General features: G+C 43.7%; 1 protein-coding gene across 1 annotated transcript in view; it reads left to right on the top strand.

Annotated features, from left to right (window-relative positions):
* The first annotated feature begins 495 nt into the window (after window positions 1-495).
* Window positions 496-16,865, top strand: part of pik3r4 (phosphoinositide-3-kinase, regulatory subunit 4) — a 35,885-nt gene continuing 19,515 nt past the window's right edge. The window contains exons 1-12 of the mRNA XM_057835112.1: window positions 496-851; window positions 3,719-4,441; window positions 8,431-8,564; window positions 8,633-8,840; window positions 11,998-12,378; window positions 14,637-14,771; window positions 14,831-15,052; window positions 15,121-15,294; window positions 15,726-15,871; window positions 15,927-16,130; window positions 16,195-16,396; window positions 16,473-16,582. Of these exons, the coding sequence (XP_057691095.1) occupies window positions 3,724-4,441; window positions 8,431-8,564; window positions 8,633-8,840; window positions 11,998-12,378; window positions 14,637-14,771; window positions 14,831-15,052; window positions 15,121-15,294; window positions 15,726-15,871; window positions 15,927-16,130; window positions 16,195-16,396; window positions 16,473-16,582 (2,634 nt within the window). The 5' untranslated portion in view covers window positions 496-851; window positions 3,719-3,723. The remainder of the gene's footprint in view (window positions 852-3,718; window positions 4,442-8,430; window positions 8,565-8,632; window positions 8,841-11,997; window positions 12,379-14,636; window positions 14,772-14,830; window positions 15,053-15,120; window positions 15,295-15,725; window positions 15,872-15,926; window positions 16,131-16,194; window positions 16,397-16,472; window positions 16,583-16,865) is intronic.

Genomic DNA, 16,865 nt, shown 5'->3' on the forward strand with positions numbered 1-16,865 from the left:
GGCGCCGTAGTTTTCCCCTTTCTTGTTTGTTCTTATTTAAAAAAAAAAAAATATTATTATTATTTTTTTAATTAGGGAATAGTTGCTAATAACCCATTTACTGCCCCTGACATGATACACACACACATACAAAAAAAAAAAAAAAAAAAAAAACTTAATTTTTGGGCAGACCAAACAACATTGCCAAATCAGTGCCCTAATAGATCCTCTCAATAGATTGGACGTTTATCCCAGTCAATGGCAGCCATTTTGTTCATTCATGAAAAATCATTACAAGCAAGTCTGGTTCAGTCACCATTAATGGCAGCCAATCAGCTAATTTAAAAACGCCAATGTTCATCTAGTCCTGCATCACAAAGCATGTACTGTAAGCAAAATAAAATAAAACAAAGAAAGAGGCTTTTGTTGTGAATTTGTATGGTCACTTCCTCTTTCCGGTTCGTTCTTTTTACGTCGGAAGTCATTTTGATAGACCACTTTGCTCGAGAAAAAAATCTGAGGAATATTCAACAGTTAACACCAACAACAACATTCAAACGCTATCCTAACGACATAAATTTAGCGATAATATTTTGTTTTTATGTGTACATATAGTTATGAAAATATTAAGAAAATTCAAGTATGCCGCGTTGAATTGTCTTGCCTAAATAGACGTTCTTTTACTTGATTCTGACAGCAAGGCGTTTACAGAATGACGTCTCACTCTGACCCGGAATCACAACAACAGCCACCGCTGATAGCTTTCTCGTCTCGCTAATTTCCCTTCAAAGCGTATTATTATTATTTATTATTTAGCTACCCAAAAACACCATAAACTCTCGCAGCGACTACAGCAGGCTAGTCACCCGCAGGTAACACGACTTGTACTTCTACTTCCTGCGTTCATTTATTTTTCTTTTAACACGGAGAGCTTGGTTGTTTGGCTAATGGTTAGCCAGGATGCTAACGGGCTGTCATGTGATCCTGAGAATGCAAACATGTTATGGTTGTGTAAATATCACGTACAACATTGGAGAAACAGTTGGAATAGCAAATATTTGCATGAAATGTCACATGTTGACGTCAGCTAGCCTTGTCAAAAACACAGGAGTTAAGCTTCGCATTGTTAGTCCCACATTAAGTTTTAACACGTACGCTTTTTGTATTTACTCACAATTAAAGAACTAGCAAAGCGCTACTGTATTAATAACGTTTTCTTCTATTGGTGACCGTACAAAAGTACTCATTCGTAACTCGTTCTGCGTTTTCCCAAGGATGAAAAACTCGTTGTAGTTCACGGCAGAAGCATGACAAAGCTGTCATCGCCCCTGGTAAAATGGCCTCAAGGCGGCCATGTTGGCAGGGGCGAAGTTCCCATCAAATTCAATGCATTTTACACTAAAATGAAGTCAATACTAGCTTAATTTCTTTAAAAGCGTGCTTTATCAACGTCATAGCATTTGGTATTCACGCACTTTCCGCTATTGACGGCGCTTCACGTCCAATCGATTTATAGTGGGAGGGTTGGCAGCAAATAACGAATGTTGTACTAGATAAAAACCCAGTTCAATTGACGACAGAAGCATGAAAAGAGCTGTTATTGCCCCTACCAAATTGGCTTTATCGCGGCTTTAGGGCGGCCATGTTGGTAGGGTCTACTTTTACATTTAAGTCAATGCATTTTAGAAATCCAATCATATCTAGGTTATAGATTAAACTTCAAATGAATTCGACGATTATGACTACTCTTCATTGTTCCCTTCCTGTTGATTCTGGGTCATTTACATATAATTTCCTATTGGTTTCCGGTCACTTTGATGGTTTTGGGGCTCATGTGGGTCACTTCCTGTATGTTTTAGGCACTTCCTGTTGCTTATAGGACATTTTTGTTTCTGTTCATATTCATTGGTCACTTCCTGATTGTTTTGGGACTCGTACGGGTCACTTCCTGTATTTTTTGGGGGCACATCCTGTTGCTTATAGGACATTTCTGTTTCTGTTCATCTTCATTGGTCACTTCCTGTTGATATCAGGTCACTTTCTGTTGGTTTTGGGGCTCTAACGGCTCACATTCTGTACATTTTGGACCTTTTCCTGTTGATCTTAGTGCATTTCTGTTTCTGTTTATCATCAATTTTCACTTCCTGAAGATTCTGGGGCATTTCTGGGTAACTTCCTGTTGATTTGGGGCTCGTACAGGTCACTTCCTGTATTGTTTCTCATATGTACTGTAGGACTGTTTGTACTACTCTAACACATCTAATATAAAATAAATAGAACTTACACCATAGTTTAATAACAAGAAGCAGAATAGATACACAACGCCATCTTATCACAGAAGCCCAACGTGTGCGGCACGAGCAAGATTGACGCACCAACTCTCGCAATCAGTTCTACCGGCCAAGAGCAGGGCGCTCTGTCCTAAAACAAGTAGCATCGGCCGCCCAACCAGGATATAACGTTGATAACGGGCGCTTGGGACGTCAAGACCGGTGTCGGTCGCTGTGGCAACCACGTCCCAGCGCACAAACCTAACCGCCCAAAATTGGCCACAGAGGGATGATCTCAAAACAACACCCAGCCACACCTTCGGCCAGGCCCACTCCATAGCAGCTTCAAAAAGACTGGACACTGAGATAACAAACGGTTCCCTGCTCGGGATCATTGCTATTTAGCCGTTGTTTCGACGACCCTGGATCCAGAATTGTCTCTCCGTCGTCTGTTTTTGCCTTGTTTTTTTACCTTTTTCGGCGAGCCTTCTTCAAACTTTTGGAACATAGAGTCAGTACAAAGAGTTAACACAAGAGGTGAACGCGCGGAATGTCAGCCCCTCCCGGTTGACTCGCGGAAGCGGTATCAGCAGAGCACCATTTCTGCTCGGCTGTTGCTGTTTCCGTGTGGCTTGGCCGGGAGGGCGAATTCCCTCAGCGCGTTCACCTTAGTCTTAACCCCTTGTACTGACTCCATGTTGAAATCTGGTAAAGGATTCAAAACACAAGTTGACAACATATTCAGGTCAACAGCCATCAAACAGCTAGGTAAAACAACAAAGAGACTCATGTGACGAGGCAAACTGGAGCCAGGGTCACCGTATCACAAGTCAGCAAAAGTTTCCCAAGAAAAATGACAACGATTTGTTCAACACTCAGTCTTTTAAAGGCTCTGGTGAGGCAGGCTGTGGTCAGGAAGAAGGGTGTGTTTGGGCTTTGTTTAGGATTGTTCTCTGTTGTGGGTTGGGCGGGAGAGTTTCATGTGTTACTGTTGTCATGGCAATGAGAGTTGAGGATTTTGCCATCCTTAGCGCCACGGGAGTGCTGAATGTGGGTTCCTCTGTATCAGATGTTCTTTGTGGCAAGACAGGATGTCCCGCCATTTGTTCTGGACTGTCTGAACGAGCTGATTGTGGGATTTGGTGGTGCAGACGTGGGCTTGTAGATGTCTTGCCTGTCACCTGGTTGTCAGCACCAATCTTAGTCAGCTGCATGACGCGAGGCTACCGTGCTCTGAAGGCGTCCTGTATCTCTTTTGCCCTTATCTGCCTGTTGTCTTGGCACTGCAAATTCTAATCATTTCAAGTCAAACTGTTCATACTATCAAATATATTCTGCTTGTTTTTCCTAAACTATGAATTAAATGCTACTTATTTTATATTGGTGTGTTAGAGGAATTCAAACAGTCAATCAGTAAATAGGAGAAAAGTACTCCCTTCAGCTAACAGTTGGTTTTTGACCTCCACCAGCGGCGATGGGCAACCAGCTAGCGGGCATCGCCCCGTCGCAGATCTTGTCGGTGGACAGCTACTTCTCGGACATCCACGATCACGAGTACGACAAGAGCCTTGGCAGCACGCGCTTCTTCAAGGTGGCGCGCGCCAAGCACCGCGAGGGCATGCTGGTGGTCAAGGTCTTCGCCATCCAGGACCCCTCGCTGCCGCTGGGCAGCTACAAGCAGGAGCTGGAGGAGCTGAAGATTCGCCTGCACTCCTGCCACAACTGCCTGCCCTTCCAGAAGACCTCGCTGACGGAGAAGGCCGCCATCCTCTTCCGCCAGTACGTGCGCGACAACCTCTACGACCGAATCAGCACGCGGCCCTTCCTCAACGACGTGGAGAAGCGCTGGCTGGCCTTCCAGATCCTGACCGCCGTGGATCAGGCGCACAAAGCCGGCGTGCGGCACGGCGACATCAAGACGGAGAATGTGATGGTGACCAGCTGGAACTGGGCGCTGCTGAGCGACTTCGCCAGCTTCAAACCCACCTACCTGCCCGAGGACAACCCGGCCGATTTCAACTACTTCTTCGACACGTCGCGCCGGCGCACCTGCTACATCGCGCCAGAGCGCTTCGTGGACGGGAGCATGTTTGCTGCCGAGAGCGACCAGAACACACCATTGGTGGACCTGAGCAGCGGCAATCAGAGGAGCAGGGGCGAGCTCAAGCAGGCCATGGACATCTTCTCTGCAGGTAACTTCAGAGCATAGTTAGGGCCTGAGTAGCCCTAGTGTAATGCAAATCTGAGACATTGGTACCTAAGGAGTTAGTTGGATCCTCCTTAAAATTGGTGAGACTGTTCACGAGACATATGAAATCTACAGTCATCAAAATGGTGAGTTTTCATTCACGGGCCTGACCTGGCAAAGTGCCAAAGTGCCTTTTTTTTTTTTTTTTTTTTTTTTTGCGACATGCCAATTTCAGTAAATCTCTATTAACTCTCTAAACCATGGTTCAGTCTTTTTCATATCTGGCATGTATGAGAGGAATCTCAGCCTGAACATAAATGCATTTAGAAATATTACCCATTAGCCCTGGTGCCGCCTGCTAGCAACTGGAAACGCCTTTTTGATTTTTGACTTGACAGGCTCTTCCTCCAAGGAAAAAATAATCAATTGACCTCAAACCTGCATCAGGGAGCCTTAAGTGTTAAGGTGCCTGATTAAAGATATTGAAGTTTCGTTTTAGCTCGAGGGAAAACGAACATGACTGACGCCATTTTTTTCAGATTTACAACGTATCTGCGCCAAACTACCCGTGCTTGATGAGAGTCGTACCCCGAAAGGTTTTGTAGGGGTGATTTCCATCAACCCTACAGCGCCAACTAGTGGCAACAGAAAGTCACTCATTTTAGTTATACATGTCCAGTTCTTGGATCACACTCCTCAGCCTCCCCGGTAAAGTCTGTTCTGGGTTGCTGGAGAGGAGGGTCCATCGGGAAGCCAAATCTCTGATTCAGGAGGAGCAGTGTTGTGTCCCGGCCGTGGAACAGAGGACCAGCTCTACACCCTCGGTGGAGTGCTCGAGGGTGCTTGGGAGTTCGCCCAACCAGTCTACATGTGTTTTGTAGATTTGGAGAAGGCGTTCGACCTTCTGCCTCAGGGAGTCCTATGGGGGGTTCTCCGAGGGTACGGGGTACTGAGCCCCATGGTAAGGGCTGTTCAGTCCCTGTACGACCGGCATCAGAGTTTGGCCTGCATTGCTGGCAGTGTGTCGAATTAGTTCTCTGTGAGAGTTGAACTTCGCCAAGGCTATCCTTTGTCACCGATTCTGTTCATAATTTTTATGGACAGAATTTCCAGGAGCAGCCGAAGCATTGAGGGGGTCCGGTTCGGTGGCCTCAGCATTGCATCTCTGCTTGAATTTATGAATTTATTGAATTTATGAATTTATTGTCATTGTCATAATCATCATCATCAGATTATCATAAAAGAAATCATCAAAAAGAAAGGATCATCATAAACAAGAATAAAGAAAAAAAAATCATCAAGAAATCTTTAACTGGTTCAGAGTATGGACATTATCAGAGTGTAATTTGTTTACCCGAAGGAAAGATGAAAACAGACAAGACAAGGAAGACGGGAAAAGCAGAAGCTTATCATAAACCCGTCCCCCTTCCACCTGGGTCGCACAAGCAGCATGTTATGTATCAGTCCAGTCCACATTTCGTTCAAAAGTCATTGATTGCCATGGAGATTTCGCATATAGTAATTTGAGTGTCTTTTATCAGTTCATGTCCAAGTAGGTGAAGGGTGGGAAGGCCTGGGGTGCTATGGAGGCTCGCATGTGTAGTATCCCCTGTAGGAGATTTCTCGTCATCATCCCTTGCCCGGTTTAGGAGATTAGTCATCATCATCCCTAGCCCGGTTTGCCCGAGCGAGTCTCTCATGATCACGCAGCTCCGCATCAATTTTAGTGACCAGTCATGCAGCGGCGTCACTTAGCGTTGCTTGCTCCTTCATTAACAGTGCCAATTCGTCGCCGTTGCGACGAGCAACCTCCAGTATCTCATGGAGTTGGTTCTTCATCCTCATCGAGAAGCGACGAACCCAGAGAGCACCAAGTAGCAATAGGAAGGCAAGAGCCATCAGCGAGCCAAAGATGTACAGTTCCTCGGCGTCCTCTATCTGGAGGGACGTTAGGCATAGCGGCCTCCATTTACCCCAGGCATCCTCCACATAACCAGACGTGAAGGTGGTGGCTGGACACGGGCGTTGGGCCGATGTAGGCCGCATCGTAGAGAATATTCTATCCATCGAACTCAGTGCCCAGTCTACCAGTTCCATTTTTGTCTCAAGAGGAAACTCAGTACGTAACGTTGCAATGGCTTTTTGCAGAAGATGTGGTGCTGTTGACTTCAAGCAGTGACCTCCAACTCTCACTAGAGCGGTTCGCAGCCGAGTGTAAAGCGGTTGGGATAAAGATCAGCACCTCCAAATCCGAGACCATGATTCTCAGCCGAAAAAAGGATGGCGTGCCCTTTCCGGGTTGAGGACGATATCCTGCCTCAAGTGGAGGAGTTCAAGTATCTTGAGGTCTTGTTCAAGAGTGAGGGTAGGAGGGAGCGGGAGATCGACGGGGGATCGGTGGAAAATGGTGTTGTATAGGGGTTCAGTATCTTTCTCAAGGATACTTAGGCGAATTCATCAGAGAATCGAACCCACAACCTTTGGGTTGGGGGACAACTACTCTACCACTGAGCCACGCCATCCCCGGTGCAGTGATGCGGACTCTGCACCGGTCCGTAGTGGTGAAAAAGCTCTCGATTTACCAGTCATTCTACATTCCTACCCTCACCTATAGTCACGAGCTGTGAGTCGTGACAAAAAGGACAAGATCCTGGATACAATCGACCGAAATGAGTTTTCTCCGCGTGGTATCCGGGTTCTCCCTTAGGGATAGGGTGAGAAGCTCGGTCATCCGGGAAGGACTTGGTGTTGAGGCGCTACTCCTCTGCGTTGAGAGGAGCTAGTTGAGGTGGCTCGGGCATCTAGATCTGATACCTCCTGGACGTCTCCCTGCAGAGGTGTTCCGGGCACGTCCCACCGGCGGGAGGCCCTGGGGACGACCCCGGACACACTGGAGAAACTGTCTCTCAGCTTGCCTGGGAACACCTTGGGATCCCGCCGGAGGAGCTGGTTGAAGTGGGTGGGCAGAGGTAAGTCTGGGCTTCCCTGCTAAAGCTGCTGCCTCCGCGACCCGACCCCGGACTAAGCGGTAGATGATAAATGGATGGATGTCCAGTTCTTTTTAGGTTGGTCATTGTAGTTACAAGACAAGATACTACATTTTAAGGCGCATGTCCACATGTCCTTGTCTATTGCCATGATGACCCTTTGTTCGCGATTAAAAGGAAGATTTCTTGAGGTACTTTGGTAGCTTATACAGACACGAAATTTGGCACACTTGGTCGAATCGGCCCAATTCGAAGATTCATCTTTGTTTTGAATAAGGGCGTGGCTGCACCGCTCAGTAGTGCCTCCTTTTTTGTAGGACCCTCTTCAATAGGGGTCTTTCCTCCTTGGTGTGTGAATGTATTACGAATCCCCAAAAAGAAGCGAGATTCGAGCATGTTAGCTTCTCATGAGATGATAGGAGTGGGACGATTTTCTACGACACTGACCTGCGTGCCGTCTGAGTCGTGCCAAACTTGAGGGATTTGTTCAGTCCTGCTTGCAGGCCTAGTTTGTAATGATTTTTTGCCCCCTAGTGGCACTTAGGTGTAACTCGTTTATAAGGCTCATTTTACAGACGTTGTCACGTGACTAGTCCAGCTCATAGCAAACACATAGTGCTAAAGGACGAGCTAACTTCAGCAGCAATTGCTTGCTTGCTAGCTAGGTCATCTCACTGTTTGCAAGTTCTATTCTTCTGCATTGTATAGCACATGTCCTTGTCTATTACCATGACGACCCCTTTGTTCGCCATTAAAAGGAACATTTCTTGAGGGAATTAGGCAGCTTTTACAGCCACGAAATTTGGCACATTTGGTCGAATTGGCCCAATTACAAGATTCATCTTGGTTTTGAATAAGTGTGGCTGCACAGCTCAGTCGCGCCTCCTTTTGTGTAGGACCCTCTTCAATAGGGTTTTTTTTCACCTTGGTGTGTGAATGAATTTCTCATCACAGTGAATACTAGTTGGTTTTTAAATTAAATAGACATAATTATTGTTTTCCTCAGGCTGCGTGATCGCCGAGCTCTTCACGGAGGGCGTCCCGCTCTTCGATCTGTCTCAGCTGCTAGCGTACCGCAAAGGGCTCTTCCAGACGGAGCAAGTCCTGGAAAAAATTGAGGACCGCAGCATCCGCGAGCTGGTGAGGCCCACGTCGCCACCCCAATGACGACGCAAACCCTCCGACGCGTCTTCTCCCGCGTCCCTCAGGTGGCCCAGATGGTTCAACGGGAACCGGAACGGCGCTTGGCGGCCGAGGACTACCTGAAGCAGCAGCGAGGGAAAGCCTTCCCCGACATCTTCTACACGTTTCTTCTGCCGTACATGGCGCAGTTCGCCAAAGACACGTTCCAGTCGGCCGACGAAAGGATACTGGTCATACGCAAAGACCTGGACAACATTCTGCACAACCTCAGAGGTGAGATCTTCCAAAGTACTACTGATGAATCTTTACCGAGACAGCACTAAAATGACATGTCATCGACGGTAATGCTCAATATGTACTTTTACGCAAGTCAGTTTTAACACATTGGTCGCCCTACCCAAGATGGCCGCTAGTGACGCAATTGGACGTCAGTGGCAGCCAATGCCAGGGTATGAGTTCATTTTGAGGGCATTTCACATCATTTCCTGTTGATTAGTTCACTTCCTGTTGATTTTGGGTTTTTTAAGGGTCACTTCCTGTTAATTTTGGGGCCTTTACGGGTCACTTCCTGTTTCTTTTGGGTTACTGAAAAAACTCTAAACGGATTCGACCCCTTATGGCTGTCAGTGGCAGCTAGTGTCAGGCAATTTTGGGGCATTTACTGGTCACTTCCTGTTGATTTTAGGGAATTTATGGGTCATTTCCTGTTGATTTTTAGTTACTGAATACACTTCAAATAGATTGGACGTCAGTCGCAGTCAGTGGCAGCCAATGGCAGGCAATTTGGGGAAATTTATGGGTCACTTCCTTTTGATTTTGTGGCATTTACAGGTCACTTCATGTTGACTATGGGGCATTTACTGGTCACTTCCTGTTGATCTTGGGTTACTGATAACACTTGAAACGGATTCGACATCTGTGGCCGTCAGTGGCAGCCAATGGCGGGCGATTTTGGGGCATTTACGGGTCACTTACGGGTCAATTTAAGTTTATTTTTGGAGCATTTACGGGTGACTTCATGTTGATTTTGGGGCATTTACGGGTCACTTCCTGTTGATTTTGGGACTTTTACAGGTCACTTCCAGTTGATTTTCGGTCACTTCCTGTTTATTTTGGGACATTTACAGGTCACTTCCTGTTGATTTGGGAGATTTTAAAGGTCATTTCGTGTTGATATTGGGTTACTTAACAACACTTCAAACTGATTGGACATATATGGCCGTCAGTGGCAGCCAATGCCGGGCAATTTTGGGAAATTTATGGGTCACTTCCTGCTGATTATGGGTGACTGAAAACACTTCAAACAAATTGGACGTCTTTGGCCGTCATTGGCAGCCAATGCCAGACAGTTTTGGGGAATTTATGGGTCACTTCCAGTTGAGTTTCGATCACTTCCTGTTTATTTTGGGACATTTACGGGTCACTTCCTGTTGATTTGGGTTACTGAAAACACTTGAAACGGATTCGACATCTATGGCCATCAGTGGCAGCCAATGCCGGGTGATTTTGGGAAATTTATGGGTCACTTCCTGCTGATTATGGGTGACTGAAAACACTTCAAACAAATTGGACGTCTTTGGCCGTCATTGGCAGCCAATGCCAGACAGTTTTGGGGAATTTATGGGTAACTTCCAGTTGATTTTCGATCACTTCCTGTTTATTTTGGGACATTTACAGGTCACTTCCTGTTGATTTGGGGGATTTTAAAGGTCATTTCGTGTGGATATTGGGTTACTTAACAACACTTCAAACTGATTGGACATATATGGCAGTCAGTGGCAGCCAATTTTGGGAAATTTATGGGTCACTTCCTGTTGATTTGGGGCATTTATGGGTCACTTCCTGCTGATTATGGGTGACTGAAAACACTTCAAACAAATTGGACGTCTTTGGCCGTCATTGGCAGCCAATGCCAGACAGTTTTGGGGAATTTATGGGTCACTTCCAGTTGATTTTCGATCACTTCCTGTTTATTTTGGGACATTTACGGGTCACTTCCTGTTGATTTGGGTTACTGAAAACACTTGAAACGGATTCGACATCTATGGCCATCAGTGGCAGCCAATGCCAGGTGATTTTGGGGCATTTACGGGTCACTTCCTGTGTATTTTTGGGGCATTTACGGGTCACTTCCTGTGTATTTTTGGGGCATTTATGGGTCATTTCCTGTTGATTCTGGGTTGCTGAAAACACTTCAAACGGATTTGATGTCTGTGGCCGTCAATGGCAGCCAATGTCAGGCAGTTTTGGGGAATTTATGGGTCACATCCTGTTGATTATGGGGCATTTACTGGTCACTTCCTGTTGATCATGGGTTACTGAAAACACTTCAAACTGATTGGACATCTATGGCCGTCAGTGGCAGCCAATGCCAGGCAATTTTGGGGCATTTACGGGTCACTTCCTGTTGATTTTGGGTTACTGAAAACACTTCAAACGGATTAGATGTTTAAAGTCGTCAGTGGCAGCAAATGCCAGGCAACTTTGGGGCATTTAGGGGTCACTTCCTGTGGATTTTGGGTTACTGAAAACACTCGAGACAGATTGGAAGTCTACGGCCGTCAGTGGAACCCAATGCCGGGAGATTTTGGGGCAATTACGGGTCACTTCCTGTTGATTTTTGGGCATTTACTGGTCACTTGCTGTTGATTTTTAGTCACTTCCTGTTGATTTTGGGGACTTTATGAGTCACTTCCTTTCGATTTTGGATGACTGAAAACACTTGAAATGGATTAGACGTCCATGGCCATCAGTGGCAGCCAATGCCGGGCAATTATGGGGCATTTGCAGATCACTACCTGTCAATTTTGGTGCATTTATGGGTCACTTCCTGTCAATTTCGGTGCATTTATGGGTCACTTCCTGTTGATTTTGGAGAATTTACAGGTCACTTCCTGTCTATTTTGGGTTACTGAATACACTTCAAACAGATTGGACGTCTATGGCTGTCAGTGGCAGCCAAGGCCAGGCAATTTTGGGGCATTTAAAGGTCACCTCCTGTTGAGTTTGGGTGACTAAACAGGAAGTCACTCAAGAATGTCCCCAAATGAATAGGAAGTGACTCCAAATCCAAAGGAAGTCAACTGGAAATGCCCTAAAATGAACAGGAAGTGTCCTGTAAATGCCCACAAAAGACTGCGGATGCTGTCGTTTCAGTGCCATTGACACCTCTAGATGTCCAATCCAGTCAAAATACATTGGAGGATAGTCACCGGTGAGCTAACGTATACACTATCTTAACGGAAGATTTTGCTAGCAACCTGTTGGATCCTTTTGTTTTTTAAACAGCGACACATTTTTGAAAACGATATATCGATTCTTGGCTGGAACATTTTTAGGGCCACAAAATATTGCGATACATCACGTATTCGATATATTGTCACATACCTAATCGTTATAGTTTGGTAAATCCGGTATGTTTTTTGCGTAGACACCTCCCATGACGCGGACGAGGGTCGAGTTAGCGCCAAGGAGCAGCAAGGCCTGACGGTGCTGGCGTCGGTCATCACATCCTGCCTGCAGACGCTCCACTCGTGCGACTCCAAGCTGGCGGCGCTGGAGCTGGTCCTCCACCTGGCGCCGCGTCTGGGCGTGGACATCCTGCTAGACCGCATCACGCCCTACCTGCTGCACTTCTGCAACGACCCGGCGCCGCGGGTTCGCGCCCAGGCCGTGCGGACCCTCACCAAGGTGCTGGCGCTGGTCAAGGAGGTGCCGCGGAACGACGTCAACATCTACCCGGAGTACATCTTGCCGGGGATCGCTCACCTGGCGCAGGACGACGCTACCATCGTCAGGCTGGCGTACGCGGGTAAGCGGCTACTGTTGACGTTGATTGATGAATAATAGCAAATATTTTCAGATTTTTTTTTTTTTTTTCATATTTCTTTTAATCGGGGAAAAACAATATCTTTTTTTTTCTTAGTTTTTAAAAATTTTGCTTTTAATTTTTTAATTGCCGTTGGTGATATACGAAATTAACAAATATTTTCAGATTTTTATTGATTGATTTATTTACTTACATATTTTTTTTTAATTGGGGGAAAAACAGAATAAATTATAATTTTTTTGCTCGCCGTATTTTTGTTTTAATTTTCTAATTGCCGTTGATGGCGACAGACGAACAATAACATATTGTTATTTGTTTGTTTGTTTATTTTTTTGAATTAAGGAAATAAAAAGGGGGAAAAGAAACTGAATTTCTTTGTGAATGTTTACTTTTTGTTTATATTTTGTTATACATTTTTAATATATACAGTAAAAGAAATATTCTCATTTGTTTATTATTGCTTTGATTTTATTTGTATATTTCATTAATTAACATTTTTTTAATAAAAAAGAACAATATTAGAGAAAAACATGACATTTTCGCCTTTTTAAAAAAATTGATTTTGTAATTTTTTGTTTTCATGAAACAATTAAAATCCTTTAAATATTCCCACTTTTTTCATTTTTGTTTTGTATTTGGTACATACTCATAAATTAGAATTTTTTGTTTTTTAAATGGCACATACAGTACATTTTCTGGTATTTGTATTATGTAAACTTTTAAAAATATATTATCTTCGTTTTTAATTTTTAAAAAAGTTATATATTATTTTAAATTATTATTTTTTAAAATGTTTTTCATTTTTATTTTGTATATAGTTCCATATTCATAGAAATTGTGTAAAAAAAAAAAAAAAAACTAAAAATTGTGTTCATTAAAAAAAAATGATATACTTGTATATTCATTTTTATTTTTATTTTAGTCACATATTCATAGAATAGAATAAGAATAGGAAAAATGGGCAAAAACTGCATTTCTGTTTTTCTGAATTATGTAAACTTAAAAAAAACAATTGAAAAATGTTATTGTTTTTAAATTTTTAAAAAATTATTTAGTTTTTCATTTTTGTTTTGTATTTAGTTGTATATTCATAGAATAGAATAGAAAAAATGTCCAATAAAAGTAGATTATTATGAAATGTGTAACAAAACTCTTTTTAAGCTTTTTTTTTTAGTTTTTACTTTTTCTATTTTTCCATTTTTATTTTGTATTCAGTTATATATTGATAGAATATAATAGGAATAGAAAAAAGGGTTTTGAAAAAAGTATTTTTTTAATTGTGTAAAAAAAAATTATATTAAAAATCATATATTTACTGATATATTCATTTTTATTTTAAATTTAGTTACATATTCATAGAATATGAATTGAAAAAAAATGGGGAAAAACAGTGCATATCTGTTTTTCTGAATTATGTAAACTAAAAAAAACAATAAATGGAAAATGGTATTCTTTTTGTTTTCAAAATTTAAAAAAAACATTTTTTTAAATTTAGTTTTTCACTTTTGTATTGAGTTACATCTTCATTGAATAGAGTAGAAAAAAAGGTCCACAAAAAGTAGATGTTTGTGAATTGTGTAAAAAATAAATATATATTTTTAAAGGTTTTCATTTTTATTTTGTATTCAGTTTTATATAAATAGACACAGACACTCGAAGGCGAAGGACACATTCTGCGTCCATTATGGTATACTGGGGACGGGTTTCAATAAGCTTTGGCTTCTCCCGTCAGCCCTTTTCTTTTCGGGTTGAATTAATTGTAAACACATATAAATGCTGTATGTATGTTTGGATTTGTCATGCCTGAAGGGAAAATAAATATATTCATAGAATAGAATAGAAATAGAAAAAAAAGACCAAAAAAGCAGATTTTTTTTGTATTGTGTAAAAAAAATTAACAATAAATTATTATTATTTTTTTTTTTTAATTTTTAAATGATTCATTTTTTCTTTTTTGTTTTGTATTTAGTTACACATTCATAGAATAGAATGGAAATAAGAAGGGCAACAACAACAAAAATAAGACGGTCCATAAAAATTCAGTTTTTCAAAAAAAAATTTAATGTTTACTTACGTTTTTTAATGTAAAAACCAAACAAACAAACAAAAAAAACGCCTTCAAAATTGCAAAATATATACGCCACGGTGACCAACCGGTCCCCATTCATTAAAAAAAACAAAAAAAAACGAGCATAATATTGTTATTTTAATCTCACTGACTGTTGTGACGACTTGTTCAGAAAACGTGGCGCACCTGGCCGAAAGCGCCCTCCGCTTCCTGGAGTTGGTGCAGGAGAGCAACGTCAGTGCGGATCAGGACGGCAACGGCGAGGAGACGGAGGAAACGCTACACCCCAACGACAACTACGACTCAGGTGAGCAAGGCGCCACCCCCCCTTCGACGCCGCCGTCTAAAAAGTCGTCGCCGTCGCAGAGTTGCAGGCGCTCCACGAGATGGTGCAGCAGAAGGTGGTGACTCTGCTGAGCGACTCTGAGAACGTGGTCAAGCAGTCGCTAATGGAGAACGGCATCACGCGACTCTGCGTCTTCTTCGGCCGGCAGAAGGCCAACGACGTGCTGCTCTCGCACATGATCACCTTCCTCAACGACAAGAACGACTGGCACCTGCGCGGCGCCTTTTTCGACAGCATCGTGGGTGAGGAGCGCTCGTTCGCCGGACGTCCGGCGAGCGAACGGCGTCCGCTGACTTTGTCGCGCGGGCAGGCGTGGCGGCGTACGTGGGCTGGCAGAGCTCGGCCATCTTGAAGCCGCTCCTCCAGCAGGGTTTGAGCGACACAGAGGAGTTCGTCATCTACAAGGCGCTCAACGCGTTGACGTGCATGTGCCAGCTGGGTCTGCTGCAGAAGCCGCACATCTACGAGTTTGTCGGCGATATCGGTGAGCTAGCCGCTAACCACGAATTCTGCAAACCATTTTAAATCTATAGGACGTCTATTGTTGTCAATGGCATGTAATGTATCACACATGCATTCTGGACAATTTTGAAAGTTGGCCAAATTGAGGGTCTCAGAGCGGAACGTCAAGTCACCTGAGTGTTTTCTGCCATTTATAGAATGTCAGGTGTTTTTATATTGACAATGTAAAGAATTTAAAAAAAAAATCAGATAATGTTTGTTGGGTTGTTAATTTTTATTTTACATTAGAGTAAATAAAGTGATTATATATAATGAATAAATGAATACAAGTATATAATAATCTTCCCTTTTCAAAAGAAAATAACAAAAATAAATACATATAATTTTACCCTCTTTTGCTTTTTTCCAATTTCAAAATAAAAGCCAAACAAATGATGAAATATTTTCCATCAGCGCCCTTCCTGTGCCACCCCAACCTGTGGATCCGTTACGGCGCGGTGGGTTTCATCACGGTGGTCGCCCAGCACCTCAACGTGGCCGACGTCTACTGCAAGCTGATGCCGCACCTCAACCCCTTCGTCACGCAGCCCATCATCCAGGTGAGACCCCGTGGCTCCGCCCCCTTCCCCCCCCCGCTCACCTCCGCTCCCGCAGATCGACAAGGAGCTGGTCCTGCTGAGCGTCCTGAAGGAGCCGCTGAGTCGCTCCATTTTCGACTACGCGCTGCGCTCTAAGGACATCGCCAGCCTCTTCCGCCACCTGCTGCTGCGGCAGAAGAAGCGGGCCGGGTCCATCCCGGCGTGCCCGCCTCCCGAAGACCCCGCCGTGGCTCAACTTCTCAAGAAGCTGCTCTCGCAGGTGAGCGCGCCAACTTTTCTTTTCTGAAAAAAAGGACAAAACATGAGTGTTTTTGCATATACAGGGAATGACGGAGGCGGAGGAGGACAAGCTGCTAGCCCTCCGAGACTTTATGCTAAAGTCCAACAAGGCTAAAGCTAACATGGGCGAACAGACGCATCTGGGCGAGGCGGCTCAGACCGGCGTGGTGGACTTGGCCTTGCTAGGCATCAGCGGACGGCAAGTGGACCTCGCCAAGCCCAAGGGCGAGCCAGACGACAAACGAGGTGGGGATCCCGATTGTCCGACGAATGGTCACGGCGATGAGGTCGAGCATGGTTTTTTTTGTTTCTCCGCTTATAGCGAGGAAGCACACCAAGCAGGATTCCATCATGAACGAGGAATGGAAGAGCATGTTCGGATCACAAGAACCCGCCTCTAACGCCAACGCCGCCGCCACGCAGGCTTCTACGGTAACACTCGTTACAGATTTTTTAAAATTTGTTTTAATCCTGAATCAAAATGTTGTATTTTCATTCATTTTTATACATTTTCCTCTGTGTATTTTTTTTTTTCGTAATCATTTTTTTAAATGTTTGATTTGAACTTTTTTATGCACAAATCAGGACTTCAAAGAACTGAATGGATGGACGACGGTGCTATATGTCCAATCCATAGAGACTGATTTATCATGACGAAAAATAATATTTAAAAAAATACAATGATTAAAATATATATATAACAATTTTTTTTAAA

The sequence above is a fragment of the Corythoichthys intestinalis genome, chromosome 4 (assembly GCF_030265065.1).
Source record: "Corythoichthys intestinalis isolate RoL2023-P3 chromosome 4, ASM3026506v1, whole genome shotgun sequence".
Taxonomy (NCBI): Eukaryota; Metazoa; Chordata; class Actinopteri; order Syngnathiformes; family Syngnathidae; genus Corythoichthys; species Corythoichthys intestinalis.